At 37.8% G+C, this 18,604-nt stretch overlaps 1 protein-coding gene across 1 annotated transcript in view; it reads left to right on the top strand.

The window, feature by feature from the left end:
- The window catches only part of CYTL1 (cytokine like 1), a 57,326-nt gene extending 44,277 nt beyond the window's left edge, over positions 1–13,049 (top strand). The window contains exons 3-4 of the mRNA XM_069631969.1: positions 11,748–11,876; positions 11,998–13,049. Of these exons, the coding sequence (XP_069488070.1) occupies positions 11,748–11,876; positions 11,998–12,096 (228 nt within the window). The 3' untranslated portion in view covers positions 12,097–13,049. The remainder of the gene's footprint in view (positions 1–11,747; positions 11,877–11,997) is intronic.
- Positions 13,050–18,604: the final 5,555 nt, after the last annotated feature.

Raw genomic sequence — 18,604 nt, 5'->3', positions numbered from 1 at the left:
GTCAAGAAATAACAGCACCAACAAAATGACAATAACATTAGAGTTGATTATCATATACACAAATGAATTGTGTGTTTGAGGTCTGCTTATTGCCCCATGTATTTGCCCTATGAGGTCAACTCAAACTATATAGAAAGTACTTTAAGAAGATATAAGAAGGTTAATGTTTATATATAACACCTTGTCAATTTTTAAAATTCTCTTTATCAGTAAAAAGAAAAACTAGCATACAAATGTCAGTGATCAAAAACAAATGTAAATCATAATCAACTGTAATGTTATTGTCATTTTTTGGTCCTGTTCTTTCTTTTTTCCTTACTTTTCCCCCTTTATTTAGCTTTAATTTGTATGCATTCTTGATTTTTATATGTATTTTTTGTACTAACACAAGTGTGTCATGAGTTTGAAATTGTTAGCTATTTATTCAATGTTTACAATTGCGCACAACTTTGATAGGGTAGCATTTTTTATTTTTTTAACTATTGCAAATTACAAATCTATGTTGTTACTGCAACGCCTAAAATGTCGCCTCTGAAAATACCGAAGACATTCACGGCAATGCAGTGACAACATAGCTCCGTACTTTGCAGAAAGTTCTTCCATTTATTCAAGCTAAAAGTCAGGCACCAGTGGTGGCAGCACTTGTTTTGAGTGCTATTGACTACTGCAACTCGCTCTACCTGGTACAGCCTCATTTTCTTATCAATCAGTTTAAACTTCTTCAAAACGCAGCAGCCTGATCCATTCTTTATCCTCCATATGGTGCTCATATGTCCCCTTTATTGAGACAGCTTCATTGGTTGCCGATGGAGAAACGTATTCATTTCATATCCATGTGCATCGTCCATCGTGCCTTCTATGGATCGGGAGCGGAATACCTACAAGCTAGGTTTCTGCATTATGCTCCTGCTCGCTGTCTCCGTTCTCAGTCTGCTCTTCAAGTGCTGGTTCCCTGTTTTAGACTGTCATGTATGGGAGGCTGTGCCGTTTTCAGTGGCGGCTGCAAAGGCTTAGAACACGCTGCCTTTCTCCCTCCGCGCTACGGCTGACCATCTTAGATTTCGGCGATCACTGAAAAACCTTTTATTTTAATCCCCTTTTAGACAATCTGTACCTCTGCATTTAGTGCCAAGGTGCCCTCGGGTGTATGTGTGCTTAATAAATATATATAAGATGACATAACATAGATTTCAGGCATGATGAGTGCAGAAATAAAACAGCACTCGCAATCTGCAGGATGTTGAAATGTTAAAGGTAAGTTCAGAATTTTGACATTTAATTAATCGAATTGTGAAAGGTACCATTGATAGTAGATTCGGAGGACCGTAGGAGTTGTATTTGTTCTTTACTAAAGAAGTAACAAATGCTTTTTCATTTTTTGGTTTTACATGCCCACGTGCATGGAAAATGGAAAAGACTGTGTATATGCTTATTGCAATGTTGAAAACAAGGCTTTTGCGAATTCATAGTAGAAGATCCTTGTAAAAATGTAATAGGTTTGCTTGCATATGCAACTGTGTATGCGTATTTCGATATTTTGATATTTCGATATATGTTTTGTTGCATTGTTAAATTTGGATTATTTGTCGTTTAGTATTGGTTATTGGTTATTGGTTAGTATTGGTTATTAGAATATTTATAATTGATCACAACAGATACAAATTAAATAATAAACACATGACTTGAAAATAAGTAAATTGTCAAACATTAGATATAGCTATAATGCTGCTAAACTGACCAGATTGTACATAACATTAATTTACACCAAAGGAGACCCGACCGCATTGTGATTAAAAACACAGATAAACTATGAATCAATAGGCTGCTATCTAACAGGAAAGGAAACAGCCTGTCTGGAACATGAAATCAATGGGGAATCTATGATTCTGGGCGGCGAAATGGAAAGTGGAAGAGACAGAACATGAGGGGACACAGTAAATCAAAATGACGGTACGTAAGTAATAATTTGCACAAATAATGAATTGGTAAACTGAAGCGAGATAGGGAGGGACAGAAAATGATGGGAAAGAGTAAATCAAAACTGACTGCTTTACACTTAAAAGCACAGAAAAACTATGAATCGTAATGCCGAAACAAGACGGGGGAGGGACACAAAATGAAGGGAAAAAGTTAATTGAAACAGACCACTTTGCAGTAAGAGTAAAAGGGAGGGTTTCGGGAGTCGCAGTAAGTTGACAATAAGACATGAGAGAAAAGCGCAAACTTTTGTGTGTGTACTTATGTAGGCGACATTTTAGTACAATTCCTAAATTACCAGATAAAAAATATTGTACTTCTTTGATAGATCCTGCAACCATTGCCTATGTGCATAAACCTAACAGTGTCTCCCTGACTAGTCCCTGGGGATCTGTCATCCGGGTGGCCAGGACACGCCGTCGCTATCCTGGACGTGGACCAGTGAGAGAGGATCACCTGGATGGGAGGCCCTCAGGCAGTGGAACTGGGACACTGTTGCGTGAGACACAGGATCCCCCTTCCTATAACACCTTTTCCCCATCCTACACATAGGATATACAAACACTCTACTTCCCCTCCCTTTTCCAACACTTGTTACATCATGAAAGAAGACGGAAAAACACCAGAGCCGGATACCTGATGTGTCCCAACACAAGGGTCAGGCAATTGACCAGAATCACACACACCTGACAGCCCTTTCCCTTCCCCTCAGGGATAAAAGGTGGAGCATGAGAGCATGATACAAGCAAGGCAGACCACACGACGAGACAGCTATCCAGGCACGACAGTTCTAGAGGACGAGAAAGACGGCGTGAACCCAGAGGGTGAGAAGGAGAGAAGCCAACAATATCCCAACTGTGTTGCAGCAGATGTCAACTGTATACGGAGTATGACTTTCATAGGTTTTTATTAGTGCAACTTAACCATAATGTCCTTTAACAATGTGTGTTTCACTGAAGTTTATGGGTTTTTATTAGTGCAACTTAACCATAAACTCCCTGTAACAACGTTTTTTTCAGTTAATTTTATGGGTTTTTACCAGTGCACCCTATTTTCCTGCAAATTACTAATACCATACTTACCCCTATTTAGCAACATTGTTGTTCAATTTAGAATGTTTCAACTTAAAACTCTGCCATTCCTCACATTCTAGCATAATTTTTAACACTTCTATACACTTTTTGCAATTTTTTCCACTCTTTTTAGTGTTAGTCGATGTTCACAAATGTATTACGTCATTGCAGATTTTTCGGACAGTGTCATGTGACCATGCACTAGTGCACGGCATGATGACATGTTCGTGAATTTGCCTGCACTTCCCAAACATTTCCATGCTTCGTGAACAGTTCGGAACTTCATTTTTCAGCTCATCTAGGAATTTTGAACCTCAAAATGTACCCTTCCACAGTTCCTACACCTATTGTTACTCATTATCCATTAACAATATAGCACACAGCACATACTTCGAAGAATATTAGGAAAACTGCTATTTATCTTAAAAATGCCATCAGCTATTGCCATCCCTCCTCCCCAAGGACCACCACCACAGCCATTTGGATCTACGCAATGAAAGAAGCGCAATACTTCAAAAGACAATCAAGTAGACCAGGAAGATGAGGTAGAAGAAGTGCCTACCTCTAGCACCCAGATAAAATCATGGGTGTGACAGTTCCTTACCACTGTTGTAAATGTACCAAAGGCTAAAGCTTCCAAAGTGAAATGCACTGAGTGCAGCGTTGTACTCCGTCACGGACAACCTGGACAGTACTCCTACGGGACCACCTCCATGTGGCACCACACCAAATCCAACTACTGCAATGCTCTCAGAAAGGCTGTTCCTTTCTTAGGAAGTAGTAGGCTGTGTTCCTCTATGTCATCTTCCTCAACCAATGCTGTAACCATGCAGTCTATGTCTGTGGGATACAACATCTCACCAGCTACCTTACAAGCAATAAAAGAGGCTGTTGATCGATATCTTTCAAAAACAACAGTACTCTGTACATACTGCAACACACCACTCCGCAGGGGGGGGGTAATTTCAAAGTGTGTTTGAAGCTGTAATCAAGGAGCATGGGAAACAATGCACTCTACCTTAGATTTAACATACGTGCAACATCTTACCCGGTCCACCTGCCCCTCCACATCTGTGGTTGGCGCGGCCTTCCCACTGTTGTAAATGTACCACTTTACTCCCCACTCCCCACTTTACTTTCTGGCCTCTCATGCAAAATAAATAAATAAATACAGATAAAAAAGGTTTCTTTAGAAATTACCTCTCACAGTTAAAAAATAGAACTAAAAAATATGCTTATAGACTCCATCTACTTTACATTTTTCACTAAAGTAGTTAGATTCAATAAGATTCTCCAACATTCGCATTAGCATTTTCTACTATGCTAATGGGAATAATGGACAATTGTATACTAGAGGAAAAGGAAAAAAAAGTACATAAACAAATTTCTGCCTGAAATTCTTCTCTCTAGTATACAATAAACACCATATTCCATTCCCTTTATGACTAGCCACAGTCTCTGCATCCCTCTGTTTAGCCCATGCCTTATTAGAAAACAAGTTTTGCACAAGCACACCATCGCATAAGACAGTCCTTCTACTCAGTTTACTGTTATGTTCATAACACTCCCTCATTGCCTGCTTTACACCATTCACACATATATCCACCAATCACCTAAAAAAACTCTACATATAGCCTATCAACATTTTAAACTTCCACCCAACAACTGCCACTTAACAATGTTCAACACATCTTTTGCATATTTATGTCCCATACTTATATCAAACAAATTGTACATACTACTCCTATAAATGGACATATGCACTATGCAGTGACAGAATTGCATAAATAAAAGGGGCAGTATGGGTGGACAAGTGCTCATGGGAGCCAAGGAGGAAGGGATGCCGAGGTGGGAGGCCACTCGCTAACTGCTGGGACACATGGATCTCAAGGGTGGTGTACATCTTAACCATAACATCCTTTTAACAACGTTTTCTTGTCAATTTAATACATTTTCATGAGTGAAAATCTTTCATAATGTAATTGCATTGTATATAAATTAGCAATAATTCCTCTTTTAACATAAATAAATTAAATATAAACCTCCTTTAACATATTTTTTGCAACGCAATGTCCATGCACCAAATTTACATCACTATTTTTTGTGCTTACGTTTGTACACAAAACATATTTGCAAAACCATGCTTTTAGGTGCTTGCTGACGCTCCTCGCACAGGTTTGTTGTCATTCAGTATAGCACTTCAGGCTGTAGCCGCAAACAGACTATTTCTTCCCATTCAAACCTAGGGTTCAGCCATGCTGCATACCCCAATAATCAGATAAGAGTATATGGTTATCAAATAATTGCAGTACGGTAGAATGGGTAGATCACTGCACTTCATCTAGTACTTTAAATGGATTACCCTGCTGCTGTTAATGGGGTTCTTTTGTGAAGCTGCCCTTCCATCTTCAAGTGTTAGACTTCGAATAGGACATTGAGCCGTGGTCCCTCAGCGCTGGGTTATTCAATAAGTAACTGTTGTCGTAATGAAACAGTCTTCAAAACCATTCTTGATGGTATATTTATTGATAGAAGTCAGCCGACACGTAATTCGACTCTCAAGGGTGTTTCTCAAGGCATGTTGTTTGTGGGCCAGTCATTGCTGTGAAGTTGCAGAAAGGAGCCTGGCATCCAATTTCAATATCTTGTCCCACTATGGTCACAAATAATGATGGATAATAATTTTAAGGAGTGGCCTGGTCACCACGAGGGCACCTGGTGCAGCGTGCTTGGTAATTATCTGGACATTGTCTCAGAGTATATGCAGCGATAGTCACAGTAATATGTTTATGCAATCCTCTGCAGCACTTCTGGCTGTAGGCATGGACAGAATTTTAGCCACAGGCAGATTTTATTTTCCGATTCAAACCTTTCCTGATTTTCCTAGTGGCCATGCCCACTTTAACCCCATGTCCAGTCCCTCATGGTCATGGCCAGTAGCTAGATTATCTGAGTCATGGTGTTTGGCTAGGACACAGACAATCTGGCCACTGCCCATGGCCAATAGTTATACCTCAGTCACCAAAGGTATATCACTATGTTTTGTACCTACATTAGTACACTGTGCAAAAAACAAAACACAGACACATTTCCAAAAATGTGCTTTCAAGTCCTTGCCAATGCTCCTTGGCCCACTTTCCTGCAAATCCATCCATGTTTTATTTTGAGAAAAGTTTCAAAATGTACATACATAAATAGCCATATAATTTAGCTCACAGTTCACAAAACCCATTCAGTCTTTGCAGAAAAATCCAAGGTTCGGTCTTTAATCGTTCTAAAATATTTTGTGCACATTTGTCAAATAGTTATAACCGATATAAAAATGGTGAGCTCCCCTCTCAAATTTTGATCCTTCTTCACAAAATCCCTAAATACTGTACATAAACATTCAAATCTGTGTTTTAAATTTATTTGTAGGCTTGTGTGCAGATTCGTGAAACGGCACAACATTTATAAGCCTTTCAAATATTTTGGGACGCTCTAATTTTGTTCCATCTTGGCAAAACAGCACCAACATTTGTAGAATCATTCAAGGTCACGTCTAGAATGATATCGCAGAATTTCATACAGTTCATTGAATGGCGCCAAAGTTATATGCAATCCAAACACTGCTTTTCACCAACCCTGTAATGCACAAATATGTATGGATGCCCCCAAACATCTAAGATGCTCAAGAACATCACAGGGCTGTCCGTGGACTGTTCACAGACTTCAAAGATGAAAAACCACTCGTTTCTAGCTTTTTATGGCCATGTCCCTCCCCATCCTCATCTCCGAACAGATTGTTTCATTAGTTTGACAAGTGCAATGTTGTGTTTTTTGTATGATTTTACTGTGATGTTTGCGGACAAAGCGTGCTGTCCACGAATCCAACATTGCAGGTGGTACCAACAAATATGACCCCCCTCATGCTTTTCACCATCCAATCAGCAGGCGTGTTCGATGTCTACGGACATCAGGCCGACCCCTGAACCAATGGGAGGTCCGTCTGCGGACTGAATAGGGAAGTGGACTCAGATATCACACATTCTTGCTAACCTACTTTTTGGCTGTTTAAAAAAACTGATATGACAGATTTACACCAAATTTACAAAAGCAAGCTTTCGGGACCAAGTCGCTACTCCTGCCGCACATTTTGGGAAAATCGGTCCAGCCGTTTGGGCTGTAGGCATGAGCAAAACAATGTTTCCATTGCATCTACGGGAAAAAACACAAATCTTGAGACCCCCCATAATGTTGACCCCCTGCACAAAACCTCACCAAACTTTGCAGAATCAATCTGATGGGCCATATGCTTGTTCTGCAAAGTTTAGTGAGTATTCGTCCGGGGGGGCAAAGATATAAACTGGCCAAAAAGTGCTCTTCCTATGGGTTGAGAAACGTAACCATAACTATATATCTTGTATACCGTTGTAGAGGATGAACATATCCAAGGATGGTTCAGAGTCCAATTATAATGTTTTCACATAAGGAGGCTCTTAGAGGAATTTATAATTGTAGTCTTCTGGTACTCCAAAAATTTTGCAATACAAGAATATTTCAATGTTTCTAAAATCGGAAAATGCATTTGAATCAAGCTGTGAGTCCTGGTATAAGTGGAACAAATCTTTATGAAAATGTACTTATAAAACATTTCATGTAAGCTATCATGTCGAGGCAGTACAAATCTATGGAATACTTTGTGAAAATCTACAGAAATATTTTTCATTCTTCTGTGAAATGGCATAGTTACAGAGGGCAAATCTCCTGGTACTGTCCACATATTTCAAAATCTGCAGGTGATGTATCAAATTTAAGCAGACACTTAAACATATTTTCTCAAAAGAAACCTTAATTTGAAATGTCTCTTCACCTTCCACTTTGTGAAATTACATATACAGTCTCCCTTTCAGAGCTGATGTTGTTCTTGTCTTGATTTAAAGTGATGGATTTTTCACAGATAGATTTCAATAGTTTCTAATGTAGCAATATTTTCATAGATTTCTCATGATATGTACCTGAAAACATTGCAAGTTGCTTCATATTCCTGACAGACTAATTACTGGTTTCTGGATGTTATGTCTGAGTAATGTGATTTATGAAAACATCTAACTTTGAAATGTATGGAAGTAGCCAACCAACTTTCCTGTAATTGTAGAGGCTTGAACCCAATGTTTTGTATGTATATACGTTAGTTAGTTAGTTGCAGTAAACCCCTGCGAATTAAGTGTACCTCTTCAGGTTTAGTCAAGAGTAAGTTCAGGAGTAAATCAGTGTTGCTACTTTGTGAATTGGCCCCATACGACGTAAGGAATGTAACGCTCTGACAAAAAATAATGAGCAAACGGAAGCAACAATTCCCAAGAGGAATATTGATTGTTTTAGCCATCAAAGAAGACGTCAATGGTGTGGTTGTATGGTTTGAAAAAAGGGCAAATGGGCACTGGCTGAATTAGAGGCCATGGTCCTGGGAAATGCTTGTTTATTCATATACATCATACCCTTGGTTGTGCTAAATTTTCAATTAACAGGAAGACATACTTAAAGACATTTTTCTATCAAAGATCTGGTATTGAACTGTAATTGGTTATTTATAACATGCTTAATACCCAGAGGTTTCTAAGCGCAGACCCGGGGATCTAACATGTGTTGCACCGCGTCGTCTAACTTCCACGGCAAGCACGTTTCCCCTATGCTATCCTCCCGCGAATTAGCAAGCCAACTTGATGTACAACATAGTTATACATAATATTTGTAGATGCAACATTAATTCAACAGCACCTATGATGAACATTAAAATTAGGTTCTGATCTATACAACAAAGTGTATAAAATTAAATAATAAAGACACTTTTTGTTTTTGCGAAATATATTTATTAACCAACATGTGATAATCAGCTATTTTATCTTCGGGGCAGCACAATTTAGTTATTTTAATTTGCTGCATCCCTAATTTTTCTCCAGGTGATTTCATTACACGTTTGGAGTACATTCATCCAGGTAACATTGAGGTAAAATTTCCAGCAGGTAGCTAAATTAAATTATCAATTAATTTTGAATATTACTAACCTTTTTCAAATAGGTTGGTGTGAAGTTAAAGGACTTTTAAACTCCGCAAATAAAGTGCACGTATGGGGAGGATCTTTGACTAGATAATCTCAATCTGCAAAGTGAAGTGGCAGGGACACTTGTCATGATTTTGAACAATTACAAAAACATGGTTCTAGGTTCTGTAGATAATTCATTATTATGTGCATTCTAAATTGATACTGATAGTGTACTTTTCCAAAACCCTCAGAAGTGTCTGTTGATTCAATCTACCATAGCTTGTATTTCACTTACATGGATATACTAGAAACCAACCATACCTGTTTGCACATAGGAATACATTACTATTTGGGGCGGGGTGAATAAAGACTATAATAAATGTGAAATGTTGTTTTTCTGTGTAATCTTTTCTGATTATTCTATTTGTATTGAAGCTGCCTATGTTCATATGAGACTGTGGTGACTTTGGTCTCAATCTTTCATTCTAATAAAATAAGAATTCCAACTCCAAATACAAGCTATTTTTGACCACAAATTTGGTAGTATAGTAAGGGGTGGGAAATCAAGCAGGCAACTTAGCAGAGTCAATGATTATGATGACAATAAATCCAATATTATAAAGGTTTATTCAAAGGGACCTATAACAGAAGTTGTTATAATTGATCAATTACAAGATGTTGCTATATATTTTGTATATTGCGTCACATCTTTGTTGTCTCTGTGTTATAATCTCTGTGCTGCATGTGGTATCCCTCACTTGTTTCTTGGCAATCAGAATGCTCTCCCCCTGTTCTTAAGTATGTTCTGTGGGTTCTCCTTTACAACAGCTTAAATATTTTTAGGATGTATCCAAAGTCATATATATTGTAGCAAGCAGAAGTTAACTAGATGCGTGCCCATCAGATTCTGCATACAGCATGTCCTGCATACAGGTCCCCTAATTCTCAAATTGCAACTTAATTCAGAAGCAGGGCAAAGATGGCTCACAGCTAGGCACTTTTATTTATCTAATTGATGAGAATTTCTATGGCACATAGGTGTACATTGGCCTACACGTTCAGCCTCCTGCCCACATCGATGCTCAATGTACATTGGCAGTGAGAAGCTTTGAAGGGCCTTGGAGAGCTTTGGAGGGTCTATTAGTGGCAAAACATATTTTACACTTCCATGCTCATGTCAGGACTAGAAATGTAAAAATAAAGTGAAGCACATATTATTTTCTTGAATGAACAGAGTTATAATGCATCTGTGCTCCTACCTTATATGGACCTCTCACCTGCCCTTGATTATGTGGTTAGGTCAATGTTAGAGCGAGTGAGGGCAACACTGGGCATAACTAACAGAAATGTTAATACAACCAATCATAGAGCTATACCAGTAATGTGTCCTGCAGGTAAAATGTGTTCAGGGAGGAGAAGTTGCCTAACTGGTTAGCATTATGAGTGGTGTTTAAAAGCCTGCATTTTAGCAACATTGCTTATAAACCTATATTGGGATGGATTATCAGCTGTCCTTGAGAAAGCGACACCAGTGGTTCAGCATTTGCCAGTGAGTCATTTGCCACCATTGCGATAAGAGAATATGCCATTCCCAAAGGTAGAACACGGCTTAATCTTCAGAAGGTGATAAATGGACATGTTCTGTTTCTTGAAGTCAAGACACTGAGGAGCACTCCAAAACATCTGGTACAATGCCCTTAAAGTGCAAGTGAAACAAAAGTGAACATTTGTTTGCCAGTGGGATGCCATTATGGGTCTGCTAACACTATAACTATTTGGGGATTAGGTTTGCAGGTTCTCTCTAATGGAGAGCTTACACTATTCAACAGGTAGCTCCTCTGATAAAGGAACCAGCAGTATATAAGATTTTCACCAGGTGCTACCTTGCGGCCTGTGGAAGATATATTCCAAATGTATAGGGACAGCTGGATGGCTATTATCCTATATATTTATGGTACATGGGATATGGATAATGCAGACAGTCACCAATGAATTCAAAAACCCTTCTATCTCCACAGTCCAGGGGCAGCCGCAAAGACCTTTACCTGTGACATTAATTAGAAATATCGTATTCATTATATTACTGACAAGCTTGCTACTTGGTTACTGAGGGCTGTATACAGATTCAACAATATACAACAATTCTGCCATTCTGTATCATCTCAATCTAAGATGCAATCATTGTCAAATGTAGCCCAATCCCTTTTGCTCTCCACCATTTCTAAATATATTTTAATTGGATGTCAGTAGATTTATGAGTACTAAAAGAAACACAAAGAACAGTGTTTCTATGTGCCTTATGCCAAGAAATTGATATTTAATTTATACAAATTAGCTAAGCACATTCCTTAAACCGTTTTTTCTGAATTATTCAGAATGATGAAACTTTCTGAACCATGTGTGCAGTTGCCACACAATACATTTTTAGAGCTATTTTTTATGATTTAAACGCATGTAATTGCTTACATTTTCAAACGTTTTTTCAGTGCATCTGCATAGTAGCTAGATTGTCAGGTTGCCAGCACGTGTTTCTCACAACATACAATTTAGCAGGACATACACATTTACATCACAGAGTTCCCATCTACCATTTAAACATTACTGGATGTGTTAGGCCATTAGCAACAATGGCCTCAATAAGTGTTACATGAATTGTTATTTCACTCTTGCAGAATTCGTGTGTGATGGCAAAGCTACGAAGCTTCATTTCAGCCCCCAGGTGTGGGAAATTTCCAAGAGTATCAGCTTTGAAGGAGAAAGTCAGGAACTTGTACAACATTATGAATGGAGTGTGCAGAAGGGTATGTCAGAGATTATGTAGCACTGATTGCAAGCTGACTCTGTATGTGATCTGGCTGAGATGTTGCAGTCTCTATGGACCGTTGTATTAAAGGTTATAATGTGTTTCTCATTTCTTTTCAGGATCTAGTGTTCTTTTATCATGACTGTAATGCACTGGAAATCCCAAGGCAGCTTCCTACTCCCACTCTACTGGCAAAGATACAGAGCAGTATCTCATGATGACCAACGTCTTGGATTTTTCCAACATTGGATGTTCTTCTGCTTGTGATATTTGTGAAAAATGTATCAGTTTTTAAAAGATTGGTGGATAGAAACTGAATAAAAATCATGACAAGAAAACAGGTTTATACCTCAGTTTATACCTTTAGAAACGGTCTATTAAAATATATATATACATATATGTAAAGACAATTGCATTACAATTCATAGTTACTGTACTCCAGTATAATCAAGCTGCTAGTAGGGCATTTCAGGTATCAATTGTGTCAGCACATTGGTAACTGCTTAACACTGACTCAATAAAGCTAGTAGTGGCAGACAATGGATATTGTTATAGAGACAGAATACGTTTCTATATCCAACAGCCTAGTAAACACGTATTATCTTAATTTGCTAGATTTTCTGTCCGGTCACTTTGCAATATTTTAAATGGGATTAGCATATTCTACTTTAGCTATCTGAATATTTGTACATGTATATCTTCCTGTCTGTCTGTTTGTCTGTCCGTGGACTTGCATTTCTATATATTTATGCCCTATTTTATTTGATCATATAACTTCTATATATCATTTATCTGTAAAATATCAAAGGACATCCTCTATACAGTATCTTATAATTAATCATCTACATATGTATTCATCTATATTATGTCTGTAAAGAGCATACATTTGTACACATAAATATGTGCATATATGTAGTTCAAATGTAAAACATATAGACAATGATGATGAGTGAATATAAACGCACGACATAAAGAATGCCTTGATTTTTAATGCCAGAAAATGTTCCTTGTTGTTAGTTAAACCACACAATATTCACTTTCTCTATGCCATCAGATGTCAATCAAAATGATATTCTTAGAGTATTGTTTGTACGTTTCATGCACTAAATGAAATGTCCATATAGCAGTAAGGCAACCAAATGCTATGCAATATAAATAATTGACACCTACAGTGTTATGTTATGTTCCTTAAAATGTAATTAATGTTTTCATAAGAAATGCAATGTAAAAAGGTATGCAATGGTTAGTTATATGTATAAGATATTATCATGTCAATATGCATCAAATCCAAATGAGATGATTCGTCCTCCAAGATAAGGGTACCAAACCAAAGACAATGTGCACACATGAGGGTGAAGGTCGCCTACCACACTATAAAGCTCAATGATAAGGGCTCATAAACTATTGGGCCTTGTGCAGAGGGAAAAAGGTAAATCTTACCTGGAGTTTCTGGTGACATAACTCATGTCTTTCTTAAGCAGTGCTCAGTGTGCAGGCATCGAAAAGGGAAGTTTAGAATACAGACTTTACAGGAAGCCAAAGCGTCCACTTCCAGCTTGTTGATTGGCTATGGAGCTGGAAACTGTGAGAACAACAAAGAAGGAACATTGAATGCGTGAGCACTTGTCTGTGATATTTGCTAATGTACAGGCGGAAGGGACTGGGGTAGCTAGTACATTCTATAATTGAGTGCCACATTGTTTATATTATTCATGTGCACTTTTCTTTGCACAACTACAATCAGCTATTCCTTTTCTTGAGGGTACTCCTATAGAATAAGAAAAATAAATGAGTAGCCCCTTATATTTTTTTCACTAGTTACTATTCTTTACAGGCAGAGTGATAAATCCTTCATAACCGGTAGCATTTTCTAAATTATTTTCAATATTTATAGATGTTTTTTGGACATCATGAATCAGCTTACCCAATGCAAGCAACCCAGAGAGCAGAAGCCCTCAATCTTTCAAAGGATAACACCAACAAACTTATGACCAGCTAGGATGGTGACATTTGTATTATATAATTTACCAATTTTCTAATGAAAAATATTCACTTGTACTCCCGCTAGATATTACGTCTTGTAATTTGTACTTGGTGGTCATCAATCATTTAAGATTGTGTTTGTTAGGCCAGGGTCACCAGACTTCAACATTTTGTTTATTTATTTTTTGTTGTGTTTCAGTTCAAAAGAACTTTTCACAAAAGTAAACATACATTCAACAAATAGAAAATAGAAGTCCGAACAATTCACACAATTAATCAATAAGATACATAAAAATAATAATACCTACATTTACATTTGTCACAAATATAGATACTATACATTATTAAAACTGAAAAACATTTTCTTCTTTACATGCGCTACATTGTAGAGTAAAATAAAACAAACCTATATACATCTCTCCTGCATGTAGCTAAATCTCATTCAATTCATTTTCAGGAATAGCGTGACCGCCATAAGAAACAATATAACTCAATTCGACCCCTACTCAGAGGGAAGACAGACTTATAAATCTGCTAATAATTTCACATTTTCTTCGAACTGCCTAAGACCAAAGTTTGTCACCTTCCAAATCTGAGTTGTTGCAATTATTGCAATTATTAGATTCTTATTCCACCCTTCTAAACATTTCAGCCAAAACCTTTCACTGGCAATGTAGGTAAGGTCATATTCGTATTCTACTAGATATTTTTCAAAATATTTCTCATATATAGGACTCATCTTCTTGCAGCAGGTAAGCACATGTCTTATAGTTTCTTTCTCTTTTTCATTACCACACAATCTGCCCATTCTCCTTTCCTCCGGGATTTTTAGCCAGGCACCCCGTACACCAAGAACATTAAGTTGATTTAACCTCATATCCAGGAAAATTTTCCGATTGACCTTTGAGGGCATAAGCTTTAGATAGAACTGAGATTTTTTGTACAAAAAAGGACGTTTTGCAAAAGATCCTAATGAGCCAAATTCTTCAACCCTATTGTTGCTATATGCCCAGTCCCATTTTTCCAAGGAATCTTTCAAGGATTTCAACACCGCCCCCTCTCCATATTCCCATTTTGGGACAAAAGCAATTCTCTCAAAAATATCCTGGAGATTTTTATCTGAAAGCTATTCAGGGCCCCCATATTTCCTCCCTTAAGCCCTTCATGTACAATGTGCAGTAATGATCCTTGCTGTTCATACTTTATTTTGATGTATACCTTTGCTCTGTTTAGGTCAATTTGGGTAGATAGAGAAATCAGCCACAGTTCTAGCCAAATGGCCTGGATAGGTGTATAGTTAGAGAGACCTAATATTCTCCTCCATATCACACCTTCCATCACATTCGCCCAATCCGACCACCAGCTTTTGCTTATAGATATTGATGATTCCCAGTAGGATATATGGCCCGCTGTTTTCTTGGAAAAGCTTACAACAGCTGCTGAAGTTGCCATTATCTTGGTTTGTTTATTCTTTTGAACTAATGGGTTCATTTTCTTCCTTTCACCACATATTTCTTGGCCTAGATATTTGTAGCTGTTGACTTTCTTTATTGTTCCCAATGAACATAGTATAGTGTTTTTCTTTACAGCAATGGGCCCCAAAGCTCATAAATTGTGTTTTTTTTTTTAAATTAATTGTAAGACCATTCTTATCTGCATATTCACACAAGGCAGAAGCACTATTACAGATGCCCACATAAGTATTGTCCATGATTATAATTTCATCTGCATAGCAGATTCACCCCATTTTATGGGAGCCGATTTTGGGCGCTAGCGCACATTCTTGTCTTACACCTTTTAGAATATTAAAAGATTCAGATAGGGTACCTCGATTGTCTAAGCGAATCTGGGCTTTACTTTCATCATATATCATCCTACATAGATACAACAAGTTTGCAGGCATACCTCGAGCTTCAAGTTACTTCCAAAGTCGCCCCCATTCTACTGAATCAAAGGCGGAGGTAAAATCTACAAAGAGAAGATATAGTGGTAGATTTTTATCTTATCTTGGTTAGCCTGCTCAATAAGTGTGTTTAATATAAAGATATTATCTATCGTAGCAAGGCCTTTCCTAAAGCCTGTTTGGGCTTTATCTAGTATGTTTTCACTAATAATCCACTTATTGATTTCTTTTAATATCAATGTGCAGAAAATCTTGCTAGGAATATCCGTAAGAGCTATTAGCATATAGTTCTCTGGCAGATTGCGTTGACCACTCTTACATATAGGGATGATATTAGCGGTCTTCCAGGAATTAGGCATCCTTCCAGTATCGATGATTTTTTGGTACATAATTAATAGAATATCAGACCAGGTTTCTGGATTTTCTTTTAGGATAATATTGCAAAGGCCATCGGGTCCCGGGGCTCTAGAGTTCTTTAGCTTCTTTATTATTAGCACTATATCTTCCCTAGATATGTTCATGTTGCTTATGGGACAAATTTCAAGTTTTAAGGATTCTCCTTTAAACTTTTTTGTTAGGAAGTTTATCCAAGTATAACTGTCTATGGGAATTAACAGATCTGGATTACCAGCATTATTCATATTTCTGAAGCAGGCCCAGAACTTCCTAGCATCTCCTTCATTTAAAATTTTAACCATAGATTGCCAGGCAGCATTCTTCTCTGATGTCTGATAATACTTATTCATATTAAAGTACTTATTGAAGATCTGCCTTCTGCCTTTTTGACTTTCTTCTGAGCTCAGACATAACTTATTTAATTGTCTCAGGTTTCATCGCTTCTCCCTTTTCATATCCCTTATGTTTTTGTCAAACGGTCTGCTATAAGTAACCACATCCTTATGGGGATGCACATTCCCTGGAGATGGCATCATAACAGAGATATTATTGGAGAACCAAGCAACCATATTGTCCACTGAGGTATCGAGTAGCTGCACTGGGTCAATTGTTTCACTCCACCTTTTGGCCTTTGCCAGATTAGTATCCGACCAACAAATTCTGGTACCTTTACTGCCACTGTATACCTCCCCCACTGCATCTCTCACAGGGGGTACCATGTACAATTCCATTCTACTTTGTAAAAGATAATGGTCACTAAAAGTATTATTCAGAGATTCAAAACTTAAAGTGTGACCGGACAACTTGTCACTTATACAAATATACTCTAGTGTAGAGGTATGAACGTTGTTAGTCCATGTTACGGTGTTGGGGGATGTATCACAGTTGCTTCCATTTAGCAGCCTTAGTGTGTTTTTGCTGATGAATGTTCTCCAGATAGCTGCTTTCGTTAACATGCCCATATCGTCTGTTAATAGATTAGCATAAAGATCACCACCTAGTATGATACTCAGGTCTCCTCCTGCCATGTTTTGATCGGCCAGGGCTTCACATATTGTCTGTTGAATCTCAAAAGTTTGAGATAGTCCTGGAGGTTCATATACATTAACCAGCAAGATTTTACAATTATTGGGCATTTCGGCTACCACCATCAGCACATTTGGATTGTTTGGAGATATAATACACTCTTGTGAATTCCGTCTGTTGGAGACTAAGATAGAGAGGCCTAGAAATGGGCGACCCTTCTCTCCTTTTTTTGCAACATTATGGTACAATTTAAAACCATCAAACAAAGCACCCTTCATAAGCCATGTTTCCTGTAAAGAAACAATTAGTGCATCCTTTAATAAACCAAAGGACCCATTTTCAGCAAAAAGATGGGAATGGCCGCTAGTGTTCCAGGATATAATGGTAGAATCTAATAATTCTCCATTAGATACTGGAGGCGAAAATGAACATAACCATTCCCAATGTGACTTATTTATAACATTACCCTTCTTTGGATCACTTGGCTTTTGAACATTTTTAGCACTTTTAATAGATACATATTTGTTATCACGGCATCCCACCTCACTTTCTTTTGCGTCCAAAACATAACCAGTGCTCCTTAGTTCTTCCTTGTGATCTTTCACAAGACTTACCACCGCCTCAGCGTAGCAGTGAATGCTGATATAGTTGCCCTTACAGGGCTCCACAAATTTAAAGTCCCCACTCTTCAATATTCTTAATTGCAATTGTTGATGTAGGGCTTCTAACAGCACTCTCCTGTTGATGACATCAGTGTTTCTTTTATTTGTACGGGAGATAGTGAAGACCTTTTGTTGCTTGGGTCCATTTGAGGTCTCAGTCTTTTTGTCCTACTTGGCTTTACCTCTGGATTGCTTGACATTGCCCAATTTTCTTGAGCTATCTTAGAGAATTTCACCTTTGCTTTTGTGGTAGGCAGCAAAATATCTTCCGGGTCATCCTCACTATAACTATTGTTCAAAGAAGAAACATCAACATCATCAACTGAGCCTTCACTGCTGTCCTCGCTTGCAGATTCCTCTGATTGTACGTTAGACTGCTTTCTGGAGCTAGTTTTGTTCTTATCAGCTTCATTCACCCAAGACATAAGAGTGCCTTTTTTTCCACCACTCATTTTTTCTGCACTCTTTCTTGCATTTCTGGCTGCCCTTTTTCTCTCTCTTTTTGTACGATTCTTCTTTACTGCATTTGCTGATTTTCCCTTATCAACCAGTATAATCCCTTCTTTTGCTGTATTTTGTATTTCTCTATTTGTCTTTTGTTTCTCTCTTCTAGACATGGGAGCATTGTTCTCACTCTCTGCATCGCTCCCAGCCAGTATTTCTACCAACGTAGATTCTAAGTTGACTTTACCTATTTCTTTAGTTGTATTATTTGATGATGGAACTTCTGATCTTAGATCGACTTCTCTCAGTTTT

The sequence above is a fragment of the Ambystoma mexicanum genome, chromosome 6q (genome assembly GCF_040938575.1).
Source record: "Ambystoma mexicanum isolate Mex_15411 chromosome 6q, UKY_AmexF1_1, whole genome shotgun sequence".
Classification (NCBI taxonomy): Eukaryota; Metazoa; Chordata; class Amphibia; order Caudata; family Ambystomatidae; genus Ambystoma; species Ambystoma mexicanum.
Note: the sequence above shows the minus strand (reverse complement) of the source record. Positions and strands in the feature narration are given on the sequence as shown.